Source organism: Copadichromis virginalis, linkage group LG15 (assembly GCF_057382275.1).
Source record: "Copadichromis virginalis isolate Kocher_CV1m ecotype Utaka linkage group LG15, C_Virginalis_male_GT1.1, whole genome shotgun sequence".
NCBI lineage: Eukaryota > Metazoa > Chordata > Actinopteri > Cichliformes > Cichlidae > Copadichromis > Copadichromis virginalis.
The window spans coordinates 29709280-29735468 of NC_140632.1; the positions used below are offsets into that span (position 1 = coordinate 29709280).

The window sequence follows — 26189 nt, forward strand, 5'->3', positions numbered from 1 at the left end:
AAGACCTATTTTAACATGGGGAATAAACCCCCTGATAGGTCTTACTGAACCAGCTGACAAAACTGGAGTGAAAACTATTTTTATTTTTAAAACAGCCTGTCCAGTTTAAAGTAAATTTCTTGCACCTGTTTAAATATCTGCCAGATTAAAGAGAGTTGATTACAGTATGCTGGACTGAGTATTTCATATGTATGTATGTATGTGTGCTGAGGAAGATTGCCCCAAACAATGGTAGTGAAGTGAAGCAGAAATGGTGTCTGACAGCAGAAGAGCATGACTTATTTGCATGGGGGAACCTGACAGTTGACACATTATTGGCACCTGCCGCTCAAAGCTAAAGCTCATTAAGACAATAAGAGGAAGAGGGCTTGATTTCGAAAATTCAAACTCGCCAATCAAGTCACAGCATCAGTGTTGTCTCATCTTCCTCGTCCTCATCTCTGCAGCTCGGGGTGTTTTCCTGTCTTAGTGCAGCTTTCGCCACAGCACGGCTCCTCTGTGGCTGCAAGTCAAAGCAAACCTCAAATGAACTGCAGATGCACTGGCACAGAGCGCTGTATGCTCCACCCACAGGAAGCATGGCTGTGTATGTTGTAAGGTGAAGCTGCACAGGAACCAATAAAAGAGGTTTATTCTCTAAACCAGGACTCTTGGTGTAACCCAGAAAATGTATGAAGTTATTAAACTCCATAATCAAGTACCATATACCATAATCAAGATGAACTCTGATAACTAGACGCCTCTGCAAGTAACTAACAACAATCCCAAAAATGTGATTTTGCACTTAAAAAAAAACTTTAAAAAGATGTGAAGGAGCCACATCTTGCAAAGAGTTTCATTGTAAACATTTTCCTTTGACACAAGAAAAACCACAACTTGCAGTGTTAGGTTAAACTTTTAGTCTTGAGATTCCTGTGGCCATCCTTTCACGCAGCAGCAGTTTGACTGAGCTCACAGATGTCAGTGGCACTACAAGGAAGAAAATGTGCACAACATGCAAGCTTTCGATAAGTGAGCTCATTTTTAGTTAGTTTCCCCTCTTCCTGTTCACATCTGCTCAGTGTGCACGTGAGACGACGTGGAGCAGTCAGACATTATGTCACTTGACAGGCTGTGAAATGGTGTGCAGCAACAGATCTGGGAGGAGAAAAAGGAGATCGAATGCTGATTTCTGACCAAGTAGTTGGAATCTGCTCATTTCCACTTCCATGTTTCCATTGTTGAACTGCATTAAGATTAGTTTTGTATAAGTTGTTGTTTTATCATAAACTGGGCTTTGGTACTTTATTCCTCTCGAGCCGTGAAACGAGCCGTTTCAGCCAAAGTCTTTGTAGAATAAGAAGCATTTATTGGGGCGATTATTCTAAAATTTATTTCAAGTAACTTTTATTTCAGTGCATGTACAGGATCACCAGGCCAAACTGATAAAAACTGCTTTCAAAGGTGTGCTGACTCAGGCCACCCTCATTAAGTCTGTTTCGGATTGTTTGGTGGGACACATTCACAGTGTCCTGCTGAAGGTCATTTTGTAGCTGTGGCAGTGCTCACCCTGTTCCTTCATGTATATCAGTATAATCTTGACTTGAAGTTGACCCATTAGAGCATTAACTTAAATGTTCCCATTCAATTTTCCTGTTGACTCCTGGGGGAGCATAGGTCCGCAACAACCCCACGCCAACGGACTCTGTTCTGGGCTGCTCTCTTTAGCTGGGTCCACGTCATTCCGACGGCCTTCGCTTCGCTCTCGACAGATCTTCTCCACATCTGTTTGGGTCTCCCCACAAAATGTTCCCATTAAACAGTGAAAAATAGTTGAAATCAGTGATCATTTAAAAAGAAATCAGTTCTAGTGTATTGTATTGCAATTTTTATTTCATTTGCTCAAACAAAAACAATATGTTAGCATGTAAGAAAAGACTAGACATGAGAACAGTATGGTACATTTCAGATGATAAAAGAATACGTCTGGAAACCCCTCTACAAAACTTACTTCAGTCAGTCATCTCTGCCATTATTCCCACAAATTCACAACTTCCATTCCCTCAGCTGGATTTACAAAGTGTTTCCATCATTGAGCAGACCTCACAGCCAAAACCAAAACGTTTTTTTTTTTCCCAATCAGAGATTTCCAAGCATGTAAAGAAAGCTAAGCTGCTGAACACAAAGAGTTTCTGTGACATTTAAAATGGCATGAGGGAACACAGAACACTGCAGCCAGACTCATTGGGACTTCCAAACAGGGCTTCAGGTTTACAAAAAACTAAATCACACACACTGAAGATCATCTTTGAACCCTCGTAGGCCTTGTGTATCAAAGTTTGATTGTACTTCTGAGCTGTAAGAGAAGCAGCTTCACAGCTGCATGGAAAGAAGTCATGAGTTATGTTGAAAGCAAACAGAAAAACACTTTGTTTTCTTGGAGGGAACAGTACCAAAGTGATTGAAACTCTCCCTTTAAAATCAACTTGACCATGATGAACAAAGAAAGAAACTGCAGATGATCATAATGACAGTCCCATAGATATTATTACTAGTCAACTTTAAATCTTTGACATATTAAATGCAACTTCGGAACAAGGCACAAACTACACAGCTCCACAAAAGAGAAACTTTTCTTGATCAAAACATTTCCACTTCCATTGTGACATGTTTCTGCTTTTGACAAAATCATTAAAACCTAAAATAAAAAGGCGACTTTTCTGAGATTGATCATGTTTAGCAGGAGACCGTCAGGGTTAAAATCCTTTGGTGAGAGAGCCACAATGTTGGTGACAGAGGCTCTGAGCGACAGCTGTCACGGTGGATTGCTTTGTTTGTGTGTGGGTTTTTTTGTCTTAAAGTGCAATCGATGCTGTGTAAACACTCTTGGTGAATGAGTTGATGAAACAGCCTTTTTTTAAGTGGATAAACCTAAACTGTCTCGAAAAAAACATTCCTCCATGGATCACACCATGTCCACACATGAACTGAAACTGCTTTCATATTGTGTTCACAGTATTTTCGAACCAATCTCAAACTGATGACTGTAACTGAAGAGGAAAATGACATTTCTCAAGTGTGTGATGCCTGATCTTATGTAGCAAAGCTATAACATCAAAGCCCTTAAACAGTTGTGTAGAATGAGATCCACCAGAGGCGCCAACATCCACTGAAAGACATGATTATCAAGCCATCTGTTGGGTTAAGTAGTATAAAAACTGTGGTGATAAGAACAACAACAACAACAAATTAGCCAGTTAACCCAAAGATTCTTCTAAAGGGGGCATGGCCACATATTTTACACACAGTTTGTTAGACGTGCCATTAGAATTTTGATGGTGTAATGGTTTCTTTGGTCTGGTAGGAATTTCAAAATTCTTCCTCATGAATTAATAATCAGGTCCTCATGGTCATCTCAGCCTGCACTACAAAGCAAATCTGGCATTACAATGTTGGAAGTGTGCCCTTTAGATTCATCATGCAGGTAGCTGGTTCATCGAAACTTAAGGCTTCACTCGCACTTAATTTTTCAAGTGCCAGCTAATGACATCATTTGCGAGGCAATGAAACCATCATGAAAAAAAAAAAAAAAAGAGTTGCTTGTGCAATCTGCATATTTGCAAAGTTGCACAGAGATAGCTAGTTTAGTTTAGTTAAGCTGCATTAGCCTGCCTTGTGAGTGAATAGTTGTTGTCAATATGACGGTAGTGTCTGCAAAGATATGTCCCCAAAGGACACGAACAGCCACTGTCTGGCACTAAAGCAACCTCTCCACATACGAATACTGCCTCACTGAGGCTAATGGAGTTAGCAGTTAGCGTTATCTAAGTTAGCCGCCTGTCACCAACTTCTACAGAAATGAGTAATTGCTTCACTTTGATCCCAAACAGCATGTTTCACTGGTCTGCTGCTCTTTTGGGATATTTACATCATTTTGCTTGCTACCAGCAGCACTGAAACATGTGCACAATATGGCTGGCAGGTGCTAACAAGTTTTAGCAGCCCTCTCAACAGCACACAACTAGCAAAGAATCACCAAGCCAGATGAGCACTTGATGTTACCCCTATTCAAAGTGAAAAACGGGTGAGAATGTTGGAAATGTGACAGGTGCCCAAGGGAGCTAGCATTAGCTGTCACTAACTTAAGTAAACTAGTGATTACTCAGTGCAATTATCAGCTTTTCCATTTGATGTTAAATTACAGGCTGAACAAGCTTGTTTGCTCAGGCGTTTTTAGAATGTAATCGAAACATCGCAAGCAACACACTGCATCCAAGATTGTGTGGGCAACACAAAATGTCACAAGTGAGAGTTGGAGTCCAGAGAGACGAAACCTGAAATGTGTGTGGGATTGCTGCCTAGGAGTGACCTGTGGAGATGGTATGCTGCTGCTTTTTAAGATCCCATTCTGATGCTTGCAATATACACTAAAGACGCTCACGTTAAAACGTCACCCCCTCTTGAATGCTTAAATTGGCTCCTGCAGAGCACACTGTGGCTGTTAGCTAGCCAAGAAACTCGATTACGTTTTGGAAATGGCCACTCTTCAGGATCTCATTCAGACAACAAGAGTACAGAACCATACCACAGACTTTCATCCATTGCCTCAACCTGTTGCGTTGTATCTTGAAGCTTTGTTGGGACATCAGTCTCTCAGCTCCAAACATCTCTCTCTTTTACTGATTGTACTTTAAGCACTGAAGCTAAAGACATGCTGAAAGTGACAGTTCTATCTTATATCATAGCATGATAGGGGTAAATACAGTTTGTCATTTTAAGGATTTGACAGCAGCAGGAGAAAAAGGCAAAGAAAAAAAATGACACGGTAAGCACTGGTGAAAGAATGAATGGCACATTCATGTCCTTGCATGGACACAATCTCTTAGATTTTTGGGTTATCCGGTGCACCTTTTGAAAAAAAGTTTAATTTTATAAATGTTTTGAAATGAAAACAGAACAAACACCCCCCCTCCAAAAAAACCCAACAAAAAAACAAAACTAATAATAAAGTTCACCTCCAATGTGGCTACAGATACAGTATCCTAGGATTTATAGAAGAAAAATTCTGAGTGTGTTGTGATATAGAAATGAATTCCATGAAATGATGTCTTACAGTGTTGCGCTGTTATTCAATCACATCAGCTTTCAGCTTTACAGAAAGGTGGTGGTGACACAGTAACATCCAACAGGGGCCCAGAAGAGCCCCCCCGCAAAAAAAAAAAAAAGGAGACACTGAAATGTTTGGTGGTGTTTAGGAGCAGGGCTGTAAAAATAGATGCTACACTTATTGCTTGTATTAAAACTTGTGACGGGTAATGTAAATTCGTGGCAGACCTGTGACCTTCGCCGTACTAAGAAAACAAACATGCTAAAACAAAAAAAACCCCACAACAGACTGAGAAGGATGGATGATAGAGACTCGTTAAATCAAGGGAAGGGGAACACCTATCTATACGTCTGGTCGAGGCGCATGGCAGGTGAATCAGCACTTCTGTTCAACAGGTAATGTTTGGTAGAGAGCTACAGGCAGCTACACCCCTCAGTGTCTCATCCACCTGCCGCTCGACGACAGAAAAATGACAAAAACGCTCGCTTTGGGAGGGAAACGGTGCCTCTGATGATGACTTCACAGATGAAGAGACGGGCCAGGGAGCATCCTGTATAAAGACTGGATTATTGAGCTACTCATATGGCCGTAGATCCACACTGAAACAGACGTTGGTGGAGAGATTTTATTTGTTTTGTCTAACTTTTTCTCTCTTTTGTATATGTTCAGGTTAAAATAGTATTTGAGGAAGACGAGCTTTACAGTGTCCTGCAGTGTTAGCCTCCACCAGAGACTGTCAGTCCTTCATACGCAAACACACGCTACCCCTATGGCATTATGGGAGAAAAGTTTTTAAGTTTCCATCCTTCGGCTCTCTGCACACTCTTGATAAAACTTTTGACAGTGAGCAACTTGTGGTTAATGCAGTATCACAGAAGAGTTCACTATTGGATTTATTTTCTTCTTATAGGAGGACAAACAGAGAGGAGCCATCTTTGCATAAAGACTTTCGCTCCTCTGTCCTCCAGGATGCCCTCAGCAGGAAGGCGAGGGGAGAGAGGGGGTTGTGAGATGGGGCAGTGGGAATACGAGGCTTTGCAGAATGGATTCTGTGAGTCACAGCTATCAAAGGCTACAAATCTCCTACCACCACCAGCCTGTCTGACACTGCTCCGCACCAGATAATGTCCTCTCTGTGTGGTAAAATGATTTTTGTCGTAATCGCCACCGTTTTTTGTTGTTTTCCATTGTTATATTGTCATGTCTTTAAGTTGACCGGTGTTGTCTGTCGGTTCTTGTGTGTGTTTCTGAACGGGGAAGTCAGATTCCTCTATGCTGTGCTGGACCTACCCAGCTCCTCCCGGATTGCTGAAACACAGAACAAAGACACGGCCACATTCTTAACGTGGATCACAATAAACTAAGCCAACAACTGCAGTTCCTGTAACACTCACTCAAGGCTGGCTTCAAGGGTGAGTCAGTTTCCCCATGTTAAAATACCCAACTTTCGGTGAATCTTTGTAGAAGTGAAAGAATTGGAGCAAAGAGTTATGAACCACCACACTTCTCCAGCGTGTTTGTGCTGTTGGCACCTATTATAGCAATGCCAATAGAATTTAAAAAGTATGAGCTCCTTTGAATGTACACACCCAAGAAGATGATGCTCCAGTCGTGGTGAATGAAATTATAGTATTTTAGTTGTCAGTCAATTAAAACTAACAAGCAGATATCTGTATCCTTACATCACACTAGGTACACTGCAAAACACTGCTAACCAAACTTGCTAGCTTGCTAACTTGCTTAATGGACAAGTTAGACCTTCTTGTCAAAATATGATCACTTCTGGCTCTCACAAAATAAAAAAAAAAGTTTTTAAACAAAGTGTCCAGAAACCATTACTGCACTGTCGTGTTTAGTATGGACTCACTACAAAGCCTTGCTGGTCTTTCTATAGGATGACTAAAGTGGTGATAATTACCATCAATGAGCTCTTCTTTTAGTTTTGACAGCTCCTTCCTCATCTCATCAAGAATGTCCTAAAAAAAAAAAAAAAAGTCACATTTTCATATAAACATGATAAATGTCATTAGACCTCAGAGACGAGCTTGTCTTGTGCAATTGTTAATTTTGCCCCCCCCCCCTTTTCCTTCTTTTACTGTGGGTATGCATCCTGGCAACTGGTAAAAGAAGCTCCCATCTCAACTTTACATAGTAGCTAATCCCTTCTTAGGTAATCTCTGTGGGATTAGAGCTAAAGACTTACTTAATGACACCAAGATGCAAACAAAGTGACATACACAGTATGGAAGGCGTACTAAAATGATGAGCCTCAAGTTTGACCTATAACTTAACCCAGGCTTACTCAGTGAGACAGTGAGTGTGGTGAGTGGGTCTGTGGGCTGTCACGTCTGTGGCCAGTTGTAGCGACAGATATGCAGAACTCTGACAGACTCTTTACTTATCTAAGAGGCTCATTCACAAGGTCAGAGGGAGGAGCTGCCTTCTAACAGGACTGCACACACCCACACTACCACGCACTGAACTACTAACAGGGCTGCATAAATAATGAAGAAACACAGACCAAGGTCAATAGACGCTCCAGTTCCAAGTTCCATTTTACTTTTATTTTACAACAACAGCACTATACAGCTGACTTGCTTTAATATGAAAACTTTGTGGAGCAATATTGATATTGTCAGGCGACTTTTGGGCCACAAGGAAAAGAAATTCAGTCACCATATACTGCAACAACCTGAAAACCACAATCACAGTATCAAAGGGAATATGCAGAAATAAAATCTGTGTCTAAAAATGTCTACTTACCTGTTTCAATCTATCATAGTCAACAGCTTCTGTTGGCACACCATTGGCACTTAAGGATGCAGTAGGTGTAGGAGTGGATTTAGGTCTATGAGAAAAGACAAAGAGCATAAAAACTACTTGTAAGATCATAAAGCAACACCAGCTACTATGTGATTTATGAGTAATAAATGGAGGTTTTGAGCTCAGTAAAATCATTTAAACCACACAATCTGCCCTCCTACAAGAATGCTGACTCTTGTTTAGCTGCTTGTAAAGCAACTTGAGTAAATTACACCATGAGAGAAAACAGCAGTCGAATAAATATGTCTCAAACTGTATTTGAATCTATTTTATAGAGGAGGAACCATAAATAGTTGAGAGGATAACAAATAAAAACAAATCCGATGTAATATTTGACATCATTTACATGACAATAAACTCTGCAATCAAACTTGTCTGTCACCACAGGCAGGAGATTTATCAGTATGCTGAACTGCACACTGAGCATTTTCTCTTTTGTGTTAGTCCGATATAAAATGCACATAAACACAATTAGCAGCCAAATCCTGGTCGATGCATGCACAAACATTGGATACTGTACACAGAGACATGCAAGGGAATACACAGAAAAGCAAACACACAGTTCTCAGCCACCTATCAAACTGAAATAAAGAGGGGGCAGGTCCAGTTCATGAAATATACTATAATTATATGGAAACTGGATATTAGACTATGCAGTATGGATAGTTTAATATCCATACTGTGAATACACCAAAATATTAAATTCCTTATTAATTCACTAGCACGTTCTGATATGACACAGACTCAGTATTAAGAAGCTGGCAGGTTAAATACTGGGTGCACTGGATATTTGTCTTCTCACATGTTCCTCTGTCAGCTGATGTCTAGGAGAGTTAAGGGCGTGACATAGTCACTCATACCAGATATCCCAAGAATGTGGTTGAGCTGAAGCTTCTCTGGAAAGAATAATAGTATAAAATTCACTGTGGAGAACTGAAAAACTTATAAAAAGGTTATTGCTTCCAGAAGACATTCCCTTACTTTTCCCACAGCTCTGGAAATATTGAATGTGTCTGTTACAAAATAAAGCAACCTCTGTTTGTCTAGACAGAGATTAGACCACATTCGTAACAGTGCAAATACACTTTACTACCCCTGTCTTTTTAAGGAGGAAACCTGAGGTGTGGCACAACTTCCCTTAAAGGACACTTAAAGGAAGGAGGAGGATACCAGTAATTAAGAGAAGGCTGGTATTGCCCCATACACCATGTGAGGGACAAAAAACATTCAGAGCAGCCAGTTACTTTCAAGATAGGACACGTGACAGGAATGAGAAGTGAAGGAAAAGGAAGTGACCTAAACAGCAGGTCATTAGGTAGCTATGGGACTGGGAAAAATTCGGAAACTGAGATTGTGGTGTGTTTGTGTTCCTTTTCATGCTGGTCTCAGAACAGAAGAAATGGTGAAGGTAAGAAACAGACTGAGGAAGATAAATCAGTGCGCACACATTATACAACATTTACACAATAATTAAAAAAAATATTAAAGCAAACAAATTAGTGTTTTGCAGATGATTTGGTGTATGTGTATATTGTGATTTACCTGCCCAAATGCTGCCCATCACACAGTAATACAAAATATAAAAAATATATATATAAAAAGTAGCTACCCCTGGCTGTAGCTCAGGTAATACACACCACTACCTGAGCTACAGATACACATTCACATCGGGATGTGAATGTGTATGAATGTTATATAGGGAGCACTTAACAGTTTAGAAAAAGTGTTTGTGTGAATGGGTGAATGAACGAGTTGTATAAAGCGCTTTGACTGCTCAGAGTAGAAAAGCGATATATAAGAACCAGTCCATTTACCATAACAGTAAAAGTCAACGTTTTTCTGGTCAGATCAACAAAAAGCTCCGTGCAACACTACAGGGTCTGACAAGTGACAATCTGCTCAGCTCAGCTCTCTGTGGGCTGCATATGAAAGTCAATTTTATTAAGCTGGAATCAAAAACACCCATCTGGTCTTCTCTCTTGTGTACGTGTACACACACACACACACACACACACACACACACACACACACTTATCTGTCAGAGCCTGCTGGAACTGTTCTGGCTCTTCAAAGATAATACTCTGCCAAGTCTACTCTACACTGGGTGGACACACATTTTTGTGTTGGTCTGTATGATAGGGTGGGTGTACAGTATGTGACGGACACATATGGATTTCCCCATTTAAAATAAATTAAGTTCTGAGAGCAGCGGGCACACAGCATGCAAACACAATGACTAGATTATATTAGAAACCCATCATCCAGACGCACACTGATTTAGAACACACAAATTGGACCAAATGGCACGTATTAAACAACAGACGAGCAGTCCCGGCCCCCTACAAGACTGATAAATGTAGTAAAGAACACAAAGACGGCACACGATTCAGTCCAAACATCCAAGCACTTCGAAAGAACTCCTCTCCAACCAAATCGTCACAGCAAACCTCAACTTTAAAGGAAGTTTGATTTGAAGAAAAAAAGGTTCTCTCAAACTTTTCAGGGCTTTTCGCTCTACCTGTTGGAGGAATCTGCTCCCATGGGATTCCTCCACGGAGACTCTCGTCTGTGTGAGCAGCAGAAACACTGACTTTACAAATTACAGTGTAAAACCTATATATGTACTGCAAAACGCCAGCCTAATGGGAAGGCTTCTGTTAATAAGTGGTTGTGTAGATGTAAGAAAATACCTGGTAAAACCCTGATATAAGTTATGTTTACTTAAAGTTTCTTGTGGAGTTCCACAAGGTTCAATACTCGGCCCCCAAACTGTTTATACTATATAGATGATATCTTATTTGTTACATGTGTGGTGATGTCACTTATTTCAATTACTTTCTGCTGTTGTGGAAAAAGTCTGAAACAGCTTCTCATTTCTGTGTAAAGGAAATTAAAATGTACTATAATTCAGTGATAAAGTATATTTAAAAAACAAAACAACAACAACAAAAAAAAACAAACAAAAAAAACCAAAACAAAACAGAAAACCCAGAAACATGTGGAACCGCCTTTGGGTGAAAAGTTCTGAGTTTGATCCTTTTTTGTATCTAATCTGATTCATAACTGTTGTTGTTCAGGCTAATATTAGTTAATGCTAGCATGCCTGCTAACACAGATGAAGTATATTTTTTGATACATAAAATATGGTCTTGCATGGTTAAGGTTGACTAATTCATCCACCACACACCTTCATCTGGTTATGGATGTACACCATTTTTATTATTTGGGTCACTACTGTATATGAAAATATGTGGTAAGGATGCCATTACATTCTCACCCGTTCATTCTCACACACACGCTGGTGGTCTTATGAATCTGCACATAAAGGTCAGGATAAGCTTTAGTGGTGTTAGCCAGCACTAAACGGCCCCAGCAATGCATCATGCTAAAGCTAGTTGATGCTTATGCTTCAATATATCCTTGTATAGTTTCAGAGGCTAGGAAATCATGTTTAGCTGTGTCACACTGCCATTCAGTTAGGAAATGATCGGCATTCATATCCTGGGTGAACTTAATAAACAAAAATTTAATTTAGAACATAAATGTACTTGTAATAAACAAACATTTCAAATGGAGATGCAGGAAGACACTGTACCTTCCAATAACTGGAGATTTGCTACCATTCATGGTGTTTGTTCTTTCCCATGGCTTCCTGGGCATGTCTGGAAAACAGAAAACAAAATATAAGAAATACTGAAACCAAACATGAACCGACATTAAGATCAGTATGCCTATAACCTAACGAGATTAAAGCTAGCTGTAAACCTTGTCACCAGTTTCAGGAAGATGCTCGTTAACTGCTAATGCTGTTGTCTTCATTTAACACTCACCTGGTGTGCTACAAGCTGACACTTTAGGGGTCGTATTTATCTCACCCTCCTCCTATTGGGCACACAGAAACAAGGTTTAATGAGTCACAATAAGGATCAAGAACAGGTCTTGTGATGGAGTGTCTACACAGAATCACAGACATCTTTTAAACAAATTTAATCTGTAACACCAACACAAACTCAGAATTTTATCCTGTCTTCCTTCTTTCACCCCAACCAATCGCAGCAGATAGCTGCCCCTCCCTGAGCCTGGTTCTGCTGGAGATTTCTTCCTGTTGAAAGGGAGTTATTCCTTCCCACTGTTGCCAAAGTGCTTGCTCATAGGGGGTCGTCTGATTGTTGGCGTTTTCTCTGTATGTATTATTGTAGGGTCTACCTTACAAAATAAAGCACCTTGAGGCGACTGGTGTTGGGATTTGGTGCTGTATAAATAAAATTGGATTGAAGGTTATAAGAAGTTGTGAACTTGAGTAGTAGCATGCGTATTAGCAGTGCTGTCTATTCTGAAATAGGCTTGTTTCCTTAGTTTTTCAGTTGTCAGTAGTCTTATATCAGTGGGGTCATGTGTTGCAGGAAGTTCTCTCTAGATGACCTGCTGACAAACTTCATGATCTATTGGACCTCTGGCTGCATTATCTCCTCCATGAGGTTCTACAAGGAAAACTTTGGCCAAGGTCTTGATGCTCCACATGCAAAGTAAGTGAGAACAAATGCCAAATTCCCATAAAGCACATCAGCAACATCTTATTGGTTGAAAGGTGTTTGTTGTTAACAGTCTTCAACAGCTCTGTGCCACCCAACTTTGTCATTTAAAAACCTAATTTTGAAATATTCAGAATGACTTGTTTAGTAAAATCTAATGCTGATTCACAACTGTCACCGTCTCCTCCCAGGATACCAGTCTATGTCCCCACGGGTTTCGCCTGCTTCCCCAACGAGTTGATGCACACGCCCAGGCTGTGGGTCAAACAGAAGTACCGTGCCAAAGTGCTTGCTCATAGGGGGTCACATGATTGTTGGGTTTTTCTCTCTGTGTATTATTGTAGGATCTACCTTACAATATAAAGCGCATTGAGGCAACTGTTGTGATTTGGTGCTGTATAAATAAAACTGAATTGAATTATTCATTTTATATTAAACCAAAAACCTTTGCGATCAAGACAAAATAACAGAGTGCAGAAATTAAATGTTGTCAACTGACCAAAAAAACAAAAAACAAAAACGCTCCCTTAAAAACTGACCACATATCTAGAGGCACAAGTTTGGAAAGCTAGAACGTGGCTGTTGCTATATGCAGGTAGAAAGCACTAGATGATTTGTAATTATAAGCAAGAAGTTGACTCTTAAATGCCTTTAAATACCTGTGCGCAAAACATTCATATTGGCCTCCCTACTTCCACTGCCCTTATTAAGCCTGGCAGAACCATGACCAAAGCTTAAAAAAACAACAACCCCCCCCAAAAAAAACAAAAAAACAAAACAGGAAACTAAATCAAACAAACATAAAAAAACCCCTAAAAGGCTAGATTTTCTCCATAGAATCATGTATAAGTAATTAATATAATACTCTAGGAATAGAAAATAGTATGGAAAATGTTCAATGTTCAGCTAGAATTCAACCATGTCAAGTGCTATTTAAATAGTGATTGGTTTATATCTTTATTAATATATCCACAACTCAAAACACTATTTTCTGCAATTTAGGTAAGTACTTTATGACATATGTCAATAGTAACAGACAGGTATGTAGAACATGACATCCTCTAAAGACATACAGACTTTCATATCGAAAGTACTCAGTGATCAAGGAGTGAAAATACTCTGAAATAACCAAAGCACACTGAGGAGCTATCGTCTGACGATAGCAATAATGACATTTTGAAACAAAGTCAAACACAGGACCATAGCATGACAGGGGCTTAGACGATGGTTCTGGTATTACTTACTGATCTCTGGTCAGGTTCAGGTGACGAGCCCTTCTCCGCAATTCTTCTCCTGTAAGATGTAAAAAGCCCAGGCACAGTGAGGAGGGCTTAAACACTGATCGATATCAAGTCTCATTTCCAAATTTAAAACCACTAATTGCCTATTTTCAGAAATTAGGACAAAATTTGCATGGTGAACAGACAAATCTGGTTTTGGATGATAATATCGTGCGAGTGTACCTCCTGGCCAATAGGGCGCTCATCTCCTCCATAAGCCCCCCTCCTCCAGGAAGTGGCCCGTTACCTCTTGTCTCTGATTTAGCCCCTGTGGCCCCCATCATGGCTGCTGCCAGAGCTGCCCCTGCATCATCACTCTGAAGGGCCACAAGCAAAAACACATTTGTGTTCTTCATAAACAGAGAAGGTATTTACAGTGTTTGGGAAATAAATAGAATAAATGAAAAAGGATTGATGTTTTTAATACTCATTTTATATCAGAAAAGCTATGTTTTTTAAAGAAGTACAATACATATTTTACTCAAAACACAAGTAGCCATGTAGTCATTGGCAGACAGTGAGCATTACATGAAGTCCTCCTGTGAGCCCTAATGAGATGTGACAGATGGTGCGTGTGTGTGTGTGTGTGTAAGAGAGAGAGAGAGAGAGAGAGAGAGATCATGTGTGAACATGGTGCGTTTGGATAATGTTTTAGTGACTGTGAGATTGTGTATGATGATCGGGGGTGACCGAAGTGCATGCATATGCAACCGGTTGCCTTCCTAATACTTATACACTGTATCCTAAATGGTTCACTTATGAAGACGTGTTAGTCGAGCTTTCCATTGGTCCATTAACAAATCAAGCGCTCACCCTTGGCACTTTGCGCAGCTTGGCTCCAGCGAGGGCAGCAGCCAGGCCTGAGAGAGGGCGGTCCTCTGCAGGAGAGAACAGTCCGGTGGGAAGAGGTGGTGCTGGGGGTGGTGGTGGAGCTCCGGGAGGGGGAGGGGGACCCGGCGGAGGAGGTGGCGTCCCGCCTGGAGTCAGTGTCGGAGGGAGTGGAGGAGGTGGCGGGGGTGGAGGGTGGCCGCCGGGGGTGGTGGGGGTGACGGCCGGGGTAGCAGCCGCAGAGGTCACAGTGGAGCCGGGTGGCAGGGGTGGAGGTGGGGGAGGGGTGGGGGTGGTCAGCCCTGGAGTCTGTCCCACGTCTGTTAGGGACAGGGGTGGAATAGGGAGCAGTGGGGGATGGGTGAAGACAGAAAGACATTTTTCAGAACAATTCCAGACACAAACCTGCGGACGGCAGGATGTTTGCATTAAAACTGATCACACTCCAGCGATTAGATGGATCTCTGGGGTGGGACCACACAAAATAGCATGATTACATTCCATATTGTTAAAGCAATGATTCTGTGTTACCTCTACTTTCCCTGTTTTATGCTTAAGCAAATCAAATTCCTTTTTTTTTTTGAAAGGGGGAAGGGCAAAAGCTCTTTGGGGAAGCGCACGAAAAAACAGGAGGAAAAACCCTATTTTCATGTTGTGTTTAATCTGACACTGGATAGTTAAGTTGACTGTTAAATGATGAGAAAATGTATTGAAAATGGATTAGGATGTAGACTGAACTATCACTAAACTATCACTTTTGAGGGGGGAAAAAACCCCCCAAATAGGCAAAGTAGTTCTATTTTCTTAAATATGATACTGACTTATGTTTGTATATCTTTGGCTGACATTTAACTGTCATATTTCATTTTGACCCTGCTGGCTACGTGTTAGCCACAGGTTTTCAGATCAATTATTAATTTGAACTGCATTACTGGAACCAAACTGCAGGATTTGTTGCCAGTGTGTCCCTACTTTTCAACATATAAAAGGAATGATGGCATGCAACATCATACTAGAGCAAATTTGTTTTATTAAAATGTGGAATTAATGACTGGATTTGCGTTTAAAGGAAGGCAGCGTGCCAAAGGGGTAAGTCAGATATCACAATTGCTTTTCATGGTTTACTGAAAACCCAATTTGGACCATTTAACATTCCAATAAACAGAACTAAGACATGCAAGCCACACTAAACATTCAATTAAACAAACAGTTTGGTGCAATGACATACATACACATACAAGCATGCATGTACACACCAATGCATAATAACCAAAAGACAATTATGAAAAGGAACTTGGGAAGAAGCATTAATTCATAAATGAGTCTCAAACAACCAGATGTTTGCTTTATGTGGGATAGTTTGTGCGGAACCTATAGTATGATACAAGTAATCCAGCCTCTTTCGCCCAATCATTGTGATGAACTCTGAAATATTTGTTGTTACTTTACTCTGAGTACAAATCAGCTCCTTTGCCCATCTTTACTTTTAAGCATATTCCCTACAGGTGCACCAATCAGAGCCTGTCTCAAAAAAATTAGATCAGGTATATCAAAGGTTCTGTGTTTGCTGCACCTTGTGTCAGAAGGAGCACGCCCATCACTAGTGGGACAATTAACATAGTTAAGAGGAAGCTAACAGCTGCATTTCAAAGTGACACCAGTTTTTCTTTTCTTTAGACTTTTTGACATTACCCTTTAAATCAATGACAGTTTTCCTATTAGCTTCTCTCTTAATGTTTGGTGCATTCCTAATATTACAGAACAAGTTCATGTGGATAAGATTTGAACAGCACAGTCGATGTTCCACTGATCAAGTCGAGTGAGCTTCCAGCTGTGCCTGCTTAGAAATTGGCTTCCAGACCCAAAGTAAAAAAAAAAATCAAATTATGGAGAGTGAAAGGTCAAATGTGTGTGAAGCTTGTCTGAGAATGAAGAAAAACAAATCAGGCAAGAGATGAAGAAAGCAAGAGTTTTACGCAGGTCTGTCAAAGACACAGACATGCCATGCTGAACAACAACACATTTCATATCCAATGAACAGCCAGCCAGCACGAGGACATACACAGGCTTTGTGAGACTGACAAAGAAGCTAGAAGTTGGAAAACAATAGCTGTTACACATTGAGATCCCACAAAAGTTACCATAGTGAATATTTTAATATTAGAAATTGTAACCAGACTGAGTTGAGTTACAGCAACCAGGAAAGGCACAATTTTTCTAAAGAAAACTCCTAGATCAGTCTGTGTCACAGGACTTACTTTGTGTTGTGGCCAGATCAGTGACAATGTAACAACCAACCCCTGTTAGAGTGTGAGTTGCAAGCAGTGAAAGACAGAGGGGAGAAAAGCAGTGAGAAAGAGAGAGCAGAATCCAGACTGGAGGCCTTACCCTGGGGCTGGGGCTGACAGGAGGAATCCCCCTGAGCCGATTGGGGCTCTGAGCCTGCGGCTGTGTCCAGCTCCCCTGGCCCCGACAGACCCAGGCCCCAACAGAGGTGTTCAGCAGAGGCAGAGGTGGCAGCAGCAGCTGCAGCAGCAGGGGGCGCTGTGGAGGGAGAGGGCACACCAGGAGCCTGGGATGAGGAGGGGGGAGACGAGACTGAGGAGGAAGACGGAGGGGGAGCTATGGGCGAAGGGAGAGGGGGTGGGGTAGGCGGGGGAGGTGGTGTTGGGCAGGTAATGCTGAGGGGGGTGTGGCCGTGTGGGATGGTCACAGGAGAAGGTGCGGGAAACATGGGTGGCCCATTGGGGGATGGCGAGGGAGGCTTTTGGGTGAGAGGGGATGGCGCGGCAATCGGGATCAGTGGCCTTGGACCGGTGGCCTTCCCCGGGGGGCTGCTTATCATGACCGGAGGTGAGGGAGGCAATGGAGTAAAATTGCACGCTGACCACACCACAGACTTGGGTGGAGGAGGAGTTGGAGCAGGGGCAGGAGCAGGGGCAGGCGGTGGGGCTTGGGGAAATGCCTGCTGTCGCCGTGGAACTGTGGCGTAGTGAGGCAGGACAGGATGGAAGGCAGAACCGAGTGAGGTGGCAAATCGGGAGGCTGAGTGCCTGAGTGGGGGGGTTGGGGGTGTTGTAGTGGAGGATGGCGACTGGGTCCCAGGAGATGGGTAAGTGGGCGTGGATGGAGATATGGGCGTGGAGGGGGTCCTGCCGTACTCCTGAGGTGTGGGGGTGCACAATGTGCTTTCGAAAGCTGGACGTGCGAATTGGACAAAACCGAGGTTGAGGACAAGACAGGACAGAAGCGGACAGAACGAAGGAAAGAAGGCAGGAAGGAAGCAGCCGTCGTGCACACAGAAGGGAAAGACAGCAGGTGAGGAAAGATAGACGGAAGAAGGGAGGGAGGAAAAAAGAGAAGGGGGCAGATGAAGCAGAAAAAACCAGCACAGAGCTAAACTAAAGTTTTCCTCCAGCTTGTGTGTATGTTCTTAGGCTAAGGTGATGCTACTGTGTTAGTAAACAGGTGTTAGCACTGAGGACACAGGCAGAGATAGAAAGCTTTCAGACTTCTGCTCACTGAAAGAAGAGGGAAAGAATGAACGTACTGAGGACAACAATCAAATGACAGCTTACCACTCATCTCACTCTGATATCTCACATAACAAATCCAAAGTATAGACGAATATACCAATGTCATAAAGACTATTCAACAGCAGCACAAACAGGTCCAGATAAATTAATTCTAGACATTAAACAATGAAAATTTCCTGAAATGTAATTGCAATAGTCATGCATGAATACAACAACATTAATATGATTAGCAGAACTAGGGGCTTGTCCGGGATAAGGTGATGAAAGTTATATGGATAATCGTACTTTTGAGCAGTGTGATAGTTGCATGAAGAATGATTCTGTAAAGCTGCCTTCACACATGCACCTTTCACATTTTAGGAAGAGTCAGGCTGCACTGTTGATAGTTTAATGATTGTAATGAGTATGCAGTATCGTCATACCTACATAATAACCAGAGATGGGCAGTAACGCGTTACTTTACTCGTTACTTGAAAAAAGTAAGGGATTACTATTGCAAAAACGGTAATTAGATTACTGTTACTTTCCCGTAGGAACGCTGCGTTACTGTGTTACTAAAACCGTGATTTTTTTCGAGAATGTCTCATGACAGTGACGTAAGCGAGTGCGACGTTCGTGACAACAGCTGTCTGCAGATCAACAGTGGATAATATATCGAGTGCGGGAGAGAGTATGAGCGTGCAGCGTTTAAAGCGTGGAAGCACTGACCTTACTTTGAGTTTGATTCCATAAAAAGTGACAAAAACATTAGCGTCCGTTGTGCGTGGGAAGAAAACTTCTTTTTACAGCGAAAATAATCCCCTAAACTTCCAATCAAGCACAGAGTAGCTACGACGTAATGGGAAACTCACAGAGAAACTCGTGGATTCTTCCACTGACCGCCGCGGCACACCTGCACCAGGGTAAACCTCCGCCTACGCCACTCCTGCTTTACAGGTGAAAATAGAGCAACAGGACCGCTGAGTCTTTGATTTTATTTATTTTCTGCTGTGTTTTACTTGTATCTATTTGAAAGACAGTGTAAACACACAAAAAAAATTATTTTATGTGCTGGAATGTGCAGAAAATAGGTTTAAATATTAAACAAATTTCTTCCAGTCAGAGAATGTTGCATATAATTAAATTTTTGCTTGATGCATAAAGTTAAACGATTAAAACTAATAAAAGAAGTTTTAAAAAGGGACCTTTCCATTTGATTACATTTTGTATGATGGATTATGCAGAAAAAGTAGAATTGGGCTGAAAGATCTATCGCTTTATCACCTATTCAGGTTGTCAATCGTGAAACTGAAGTAACTAAGTAATTAATTACTTTTGAAAATAAGTAATCAGTAAAGCAACGGGATTACTTTTTTGGGGAAGTAATTAGTAATTAGTTACTGATTACTTTTTTCAAGTAACTTGACCAACACTGATAATAACAGACCCATCTTTCTCATTTGAAAGACAACATTCTGAACCCAGTTCCTCAGCCTGGAGATCTTCCAGTTTGTAGTATACAGATGCATAGCTTATATGTCCAAATCAGAGTCTTTACTAGTAGATGGGATGCCCATATTGTAATTGGTGTCCATTATTTTTTAAACTGATGTTTTAAGAACAAGAAAGGGATAATACATTAAAATGTAAAGAAAACAAGAGTCAAATTGAGCCTGAGGCCGCTTTTACTTCTTTCACTTTAGAAAGTTAAGAAAATATTACATTTTGATGAGGAACCAGACCACAAGTATGCTTAGTTTATTTTTTCTCACCAACATTCATTTGTGTTGTTGAGAGAACAAGCACGCCACCCCCCCCCCAAAACAAAAAAAACAAAAAACAAGGCAGAAGTATGATTGGACTCAATGGGCCTACTATAGACTGATCTAAAAATTGCAGCAATAAAAAAAAAAAACCCCATTATGAATGGAACATCAGGCACATTTAGATCAAGTAAGGTTTTTTGATTTTTGAATGATTTGATTAATTTTTAAATGTTTTTAAATATTTTGAACTTTTTGATCACACCTCATATTGCTTTAATGGGGTGTAGAAGCACATCTTCACGTCAAAAGGAACAGTATGCAATGAATTCACATTAAATTCCCTCTCTTGTTCATTATGCATCTTAGCTTGGTCCCACCCTGTCTAATTACTTTGATTTTGCACCTCTAGTGCTTAGCATAGCCTAGACTGTGTTCTCTGTGCCTGCCATATGTTTTCAATGTTTGTGGATGGTGTAATCCTTACATCACCTTCTGCTCTACTTCACTTTACACGTGCTGCAATTCCACACCTGTATTTCCTAAGTTTTGCGAGTGGATTTTAGGTTTTTGCTCAGAGTAATACTGTGGAAGGGAATATTCACAAAAGATAATTTTGTGATTGTTTTTTATTGCAGATGTTAGATGTTCATATTAGCACCATTACTTGCGTAACCTCGGTTCTCAGAGTAGTACGAGTGAAAGTATCATGGGAAGGGCCTTCCTCATTGGCCGGTGATTGCAACGACCACGTTGGGCAGAATAGCCCACCTAGAGTTGTGCTAGAGTTATTATTCAAGATAAGCCCCTCATCTAGCTTCGCTTCAATGAGGACAGCTACCTGGTGAGAATTCTCACTCATGCTACTCTGAGAACCTGGATTACACAAGTAATCTCAAATTCTCAGACTCTCGCATTGCCAGAAATGCTCATCACTACCAATTCGCAAATAGCCCATCTATCCAAGTGAGGACCCCGAGCTTGTAATTAAGTGTTGCTTTTGCTACATTTTCCAAGGCCATGAGTGCACTGGTTGCCAGACTACTAGTATAGTAGACTGGCGCCTGCAACCCCGAATTTATATAACCAAGAGCAACTGCCTCCACAATCAAATGCAACATCCATTGGGTTTCAGCAATACCCTGGTCTGCCCTTGAGAAAACCAGAGTCCACGAAGAGTACATTGAAAGTGCATGAATGTTACTGACATGTTTAGCAGATGCTAAAGCTAGCAGCAAAACTGTTTTCAAACAGATGTTTTAAATCAACCTCCTGCAGAGGTTCAAATACGGGGAGGGCCATGAAACCCAACACTGCTAAGTCTCAGTGGGGTCAGGGTTGCAGAATCTTCAATTCTGCAAAGAGGTATATGTGCATGTAGAGTTGGAGCAAGGAGTGTTGTGACTGTGAGATGAAGGGCTCTACTGAAACAGAATTCATCTTTCAAAACGTGAAGGGACACCTAATTAAATCTGTCATTGCCTCTCACAAGGCACCCAGGTCCACTGTCTAAAAGTTCTGTGAGCCCATTTTCACAGGACTATTTTTTATATAGAGTTACTGTAAATACTATATATTTTCTATATTAAGTTAAATTTAATTTCTTAATTGGACATAGTTTAAAAAAAAACCCAACTTTTTTTGCTGAAAAAATATGGTTCTACCACCATCTCATAAATTGGCAAACTTGTTTCTAAAAAGAAGAATTTAGAAAAAAAAAAAATCATACAGCACAGCAGTCACACAAGTTACAGCTAAAATCACACAATCAGCCCAAGTTCCTGTTAGATTCTGATTTGATTGTGAGATAGCATCCTAGTAGCTCCCTCACAGTCACTGCAGTGGTACTTCAGATTTTGTAAACAGCAATCACTGCACCCTGTTTCTTAGTGTTATTCTGCATGACATGTAGGGCTTTTACATGCACGTACGCACACACCAACACAAACATCCAACCCCAGGGGGGTTTCACCAGCATTCGACATGATGATGTATTTTTAGGCTCTGAGTCAGGCCACTGAACTCTGCCTGCCTCTGTGTGTGTGCTTATGCATGCATATGGTAATTGGCCAAGCGTGGCACTGAAGCATGCCATCCAACACAGCCTTCCCCGCTGACCCAGAGTTGGATTATAGGAAATTTCATTCTTATCTAACAACCAAGCAGCTCCAGTTTAGAACGCATACAACACTAGGGTGGCGTCTACCTACACCTCTACCCTGCTGCTCAATGTAAGCAGTAATTACACTTGACTGCAAATATTTGCACTCATTCTCTATGCTTGACTGAGGTGATGTGTTTGTTCAAAATTATTTTCCTCAGTCTCAGAGTTTATAAACTGTAGAATTTTAATTTGTGTATGAGCTGGCAGCACACTTTCTAACATAACACGCTAACTGTTGCATTCATGTGGAATCTGCTCACAGCGCCTGGCAGATGAGATTACTGTAACTCAGCACCAATGAGACTAGATGAAAATGTTAAAACAGAACGCTTCTCTTCATTCTTCAATACATTTCCTGTATTTCAAGTACTGCATCTAGTAACCTGTTTTGGAACATTCGGAGCGTTTCTACTGGAAAATTATCAACTGCTACTTCCGAGAAATGGACCAATTCTGCTTTTCCTTACTTTTAGTCATATGTGTACTGTTCCAGAAGTGGATGTTCATATTAAACATTGCAAAAGGGTCCAGTAATGAGGTCAGCATATGCGTGCAAATTCCTTGTGAGCCAAGTGCTCAGGCTTCAGACTGATGTTTCTAGCCTTGACGCTTTATGACATCAATGCGAGTAGGCATCCCAACATGGTCATCTCAAACACACAATGCTTCCTGTGAGCACAGAGGCCCCTCCCAGCTGGCTCAAATTTTGTTTCCAAGCTGCAGCCAATCAGAAGGAGACTCTCTTAAACTCTCTTAAATGGAGGGAAAGGAGTTAAAAGGGATTAACTCCTTTCCCTCCGAATGAGGCTTCATTAATGAAGCCTCATTCAAAAAGTCACCATGAATACAAAGAAGACTTGGATATTTGAGTGCACTGCTAATGGACTTGATTCACCCACAGTGCAATGCAAAAGCAGGCACTGCTTGCTGCTGGAAAACTGAGTTGTTTTTTTAATTGGGATGGATGGATAAGAAGACAAAAAACAACCCCCCCCCCAACCAAACAAAACAAAAATATGCATTGTGGTTAAAGTATAACAAGTCTAAATATCACATCATCACTCAGATCATGTACCACTTTTAGGGAATTTTGTTTTATACCAACTGAAAACCACCACGCGTATAAATAAACTGTTAAATATTAACACAATAATGACACTGTATGAAACTGACACAAAAACTTCACTAAATGTTCAAATAACAAAAATGACCATTTTAAAATGTACTTTGGAGAGATAACTGAAAGATAACGCTTGTCATTGACTAGTCTATATTTACTGTGAGCCTGAGACAAACTGCTCCTTGGACAGAAAACAGTCACATTAGTAATATTGTAGTAGTAAAATTAGTAAAATGAAACAAGTGTGCGCAGCAGCAGAAACACAAAGTGGATTACTCACCAGCGTTGGAGATGCGTCTCCCTCTCTCCCAGTCCTGCTGCTCTCTATCCAACTGCTCCTGCTGCTCCTTCTCCAGCCGCTCTCTCTCCACCTTCTCCCTCTCCATCAGTTCACGCTCGGCACGCTCCTGCTGCTCCTGGCGCTCCCGCTCAAGTCGCTCTTTCTCTGCCTGCGCCTCCCTCTCCTGATGCTCCCGTTCCTGACGTTCGCGCTCCTGACGCTCCAGCATCTCTCGCTCCAGGCGCTCCCTCTCTTGGCGCTCCCGCTCCTGACGCTCTCTCTCCTGACGTTCTCGCTCCTGGCGCTCCCTCTCCATCTCCTTCTGTTTCTGTGCCTCCTGAAGCTGCCTGGAGGAGCAAAAGAGATGCAGGAAAATGATGCAATTTAAAAAAGAAAAAAAGAAAAAGAAAAAAAAAGAAAATCATCTTTCAATCGCTTCTGTTGTCTTGGTCAAATTTCTCCAAATAAAAAAATAAATAATTTTTTTTTATTTGAGCCTCTTTGAGTCTACAATCAAATAATGTGTGCTGGTATTTATTTTTTTTTACAATGAACAGTTAGCTGTGGAGATGGGTTAAAAAACAAACAAACAAACAAAACAGGATAAAATGCTATGAATGAGTTTGATGCACATATTCACCATCATTACATAACACGTATAGAATAGAATAGAATTCAACTTTATTGTCATTGCACATGCACAGGTACAGGGCAACGAAATGCAGTTTGCATCCATCCAGAAGTGCTTTAGCCATGATATAGATATATTACAATATATATTAGCAATAATATAGATATGCAAGTATATTACAGAAATGGGTCATGTCATATGATAACAAATTTTCCTCAGTGCAATAACCATGCTGTTCAGCCAACTTCGCAACTTCACCCAACTTCGTTAAAATCTGTGCGCATTAAAAAAAACACACACACACACACACACACACACACACACACAGACTGCCTGATGTGAAAGCCTGCTGCACAGAGCCAGGTGTGCCTGTCAGAGACACAGAAATATCAAAACTCTCACTGTGGCTTTTTCCCCTCACCTAAAATCTTAAAATGTGACCTTAATACTGTGTTCAGCACAGACAGTGGTTGCAGACTCATGTTTAGCCACTAGGTGTCAGCAGAAGGCAGCAGCAGAAGAACAGGGAAACAAGAAATGAACCATTTAAGCCATGTGAGCCAGTGTGAGCACTTCTGTGTGCCTGCATGTGGAAATGAAATCAAGTGCAACTTAAGGAGGCCATTTTTAATTTGCTATAGCTGAGATTCTGCGCAAAGATCGCTGCAGGTAAACCATTCAGTTTACAAGAATATAAAAAAAGAACACAATAGGAAAAACTATCATGTTTGAAAAATAAAAACTAATACTTTAACACCTTTTTAGAACCTTAACTAGAAGGTAAGACCAAACAATATTTAAATGGTGCACTATAATTAAACAAAAAAACAAAAACACAGTGAACTGATAAGAAAAAGAAGACATTTTGAGACCTTTTCTCTGATTTCAACCATCAGATTTTCTACTTTGTGCACTGGGCTACTATGCAGATTGTAGCAATGACTCCATGAGGATGTAAGCACAGACTCAGTATGCTGTGCAGCAGAGCTTACTGGGGGTGTAAGCTGATATTGCATTAAAAGGTTTTAAAAAGCACAATAGTTACAGGTTAGAAAAGTGTAAACGAAAAGACGAACACCAAACTGTTAAATGGAGGGGAGCTTATGGCCTCCAGTATCCAGAACCCTATGGAAAAAGCCCATATTTGTAGACCAGTTTGGTCTACAAAAATGGTCTGCCTCTCAGCGCTCTGTGGTGCTACATTTTTTTATTTATAATTCCCTTTTTGGTCCGATACTACAAGGTGTTAGTGGACTGCCTCGCGGTCACCATTAAGCCATATGGATTGCGTATTTGAAGACTTGCTCTTCTCTAGAGCAGGTTATGCTGAAGATAAGAGATCAACACACAGCCCCACCCCCCAGAGCACTTCTGAAACATAATGTCCACTCCAGGAAAAGCCTGTGGAGCTCAGTAAGTAAAAAGAGACTGTCTCAACACCACTTCACACCAATGAGACTTCAGCTGAAAGAATACAACTACACGCTAAAAGGAGGAGTCCTTTTACATCTAATTTCATTGTAATTACTGACAAATAAGAGCGAGGAGAATTCTGCAACCATACACGGCATGCTTTTCTCCCTTTAAATAGACTTTAAAAAGTGAATTTTAAATAAATACAATTCTTCAAGCTATACAGTGCTTTTCCAAACAATCATACAGCAGTTTTTACACTCTATAGTGTGCTTTTACCAACACACACACACTCACACCGCGCACATGTTCAGTCTGTATCATGTGCTTAGCTTTTTCAGATGATAGTTTTTCTTAGGATGAGTGAAGCCAGATAATGGCCATGTTGAACTAGCTTCATAGGACAGATCCCTGCTCCATTGAATGCATATGAAATCATGTACCAGAGCCATGCAGCACTCTGATAGACTTTTGGGTACAAATAAATAAAGTGTGTCTGTGTAGGGTGTGAACTGGGGGAAAGTACAAGAGATAAAATGCGAGGCAGAGAGCAGGTGCAAACAGCGGGAAGGTGTAATCTGTCAGGTTCACACACACACACACACCTTTAATTTCATTGGAAAGCCTCGACTGTGTTGTCATAGCCTGATTTACGGGGTCATAAATTATACTTGTTGCAAATAAGTGAGCGTTACATTCATAAATTACACAACCAAGAAGAGAGATGGTGGGAAATTAAGTTAAACGCCAAAGG

The 26189-nt window shown here is 41.1% G+C and overlaps 1 protein-coding gene and 1 long non-coding RNA gene across 6 annotated transcripts in view; one reads left to right on the top strand and one right to left on the bottom strand.

Moving 5' to 3' along the window:
• Positions 1–1851: 1851 nt before the first annotated feature.
• The window catches only part of enah (ENAH actin regulator), a 145243-nt gene continuing 120905 nt past the window's right edge, over positions 1852–26189 (bottom strand). For 3 of the 5 annotated variants that reach the window (XM_085432860.1, XM_085432859.1, XM_085432861.1), the window contains 10 exons: positions 23392–23738; positions 16938–17747; positions 14535–14869; positions 13905–14038; positions 13686–13734; positions 11740–11791; positions 11505–11571; positions 7850–7934; positions 7005–7062; positions 6408–6542 (listed from right to left, as the gene is read on the bottom strand). In XM_085432860.1, the coding sequence (XP_085288986.1) occupies positions 6493–6542; positions 7005–7062; positions 7850–7934; positions 11505–11571; positions 11740–11791; positions 13686–13734; positions 13905–14038; positions 14535–14869; positions 16938–17747; positions 23392–23738 (1987 nt within the window). In that variant the 3' untranslated portion in view covers positions 6408–6492. The other 2 variants (XM_085432862.1, XM_085432858.1) reach the window with 2 other exon arrangements.
• On the top strand, positions 6357–12856 carry LOC146692697 (uncharacterized). The gene is made up of 3 exons (XR_014915270.1): positions 6357–6498; positions 12313–12435; positions 12633–12856. It is a non-coding gene; the product is annotated as an uncharacterized LOC146692697 (long non-coding RNA).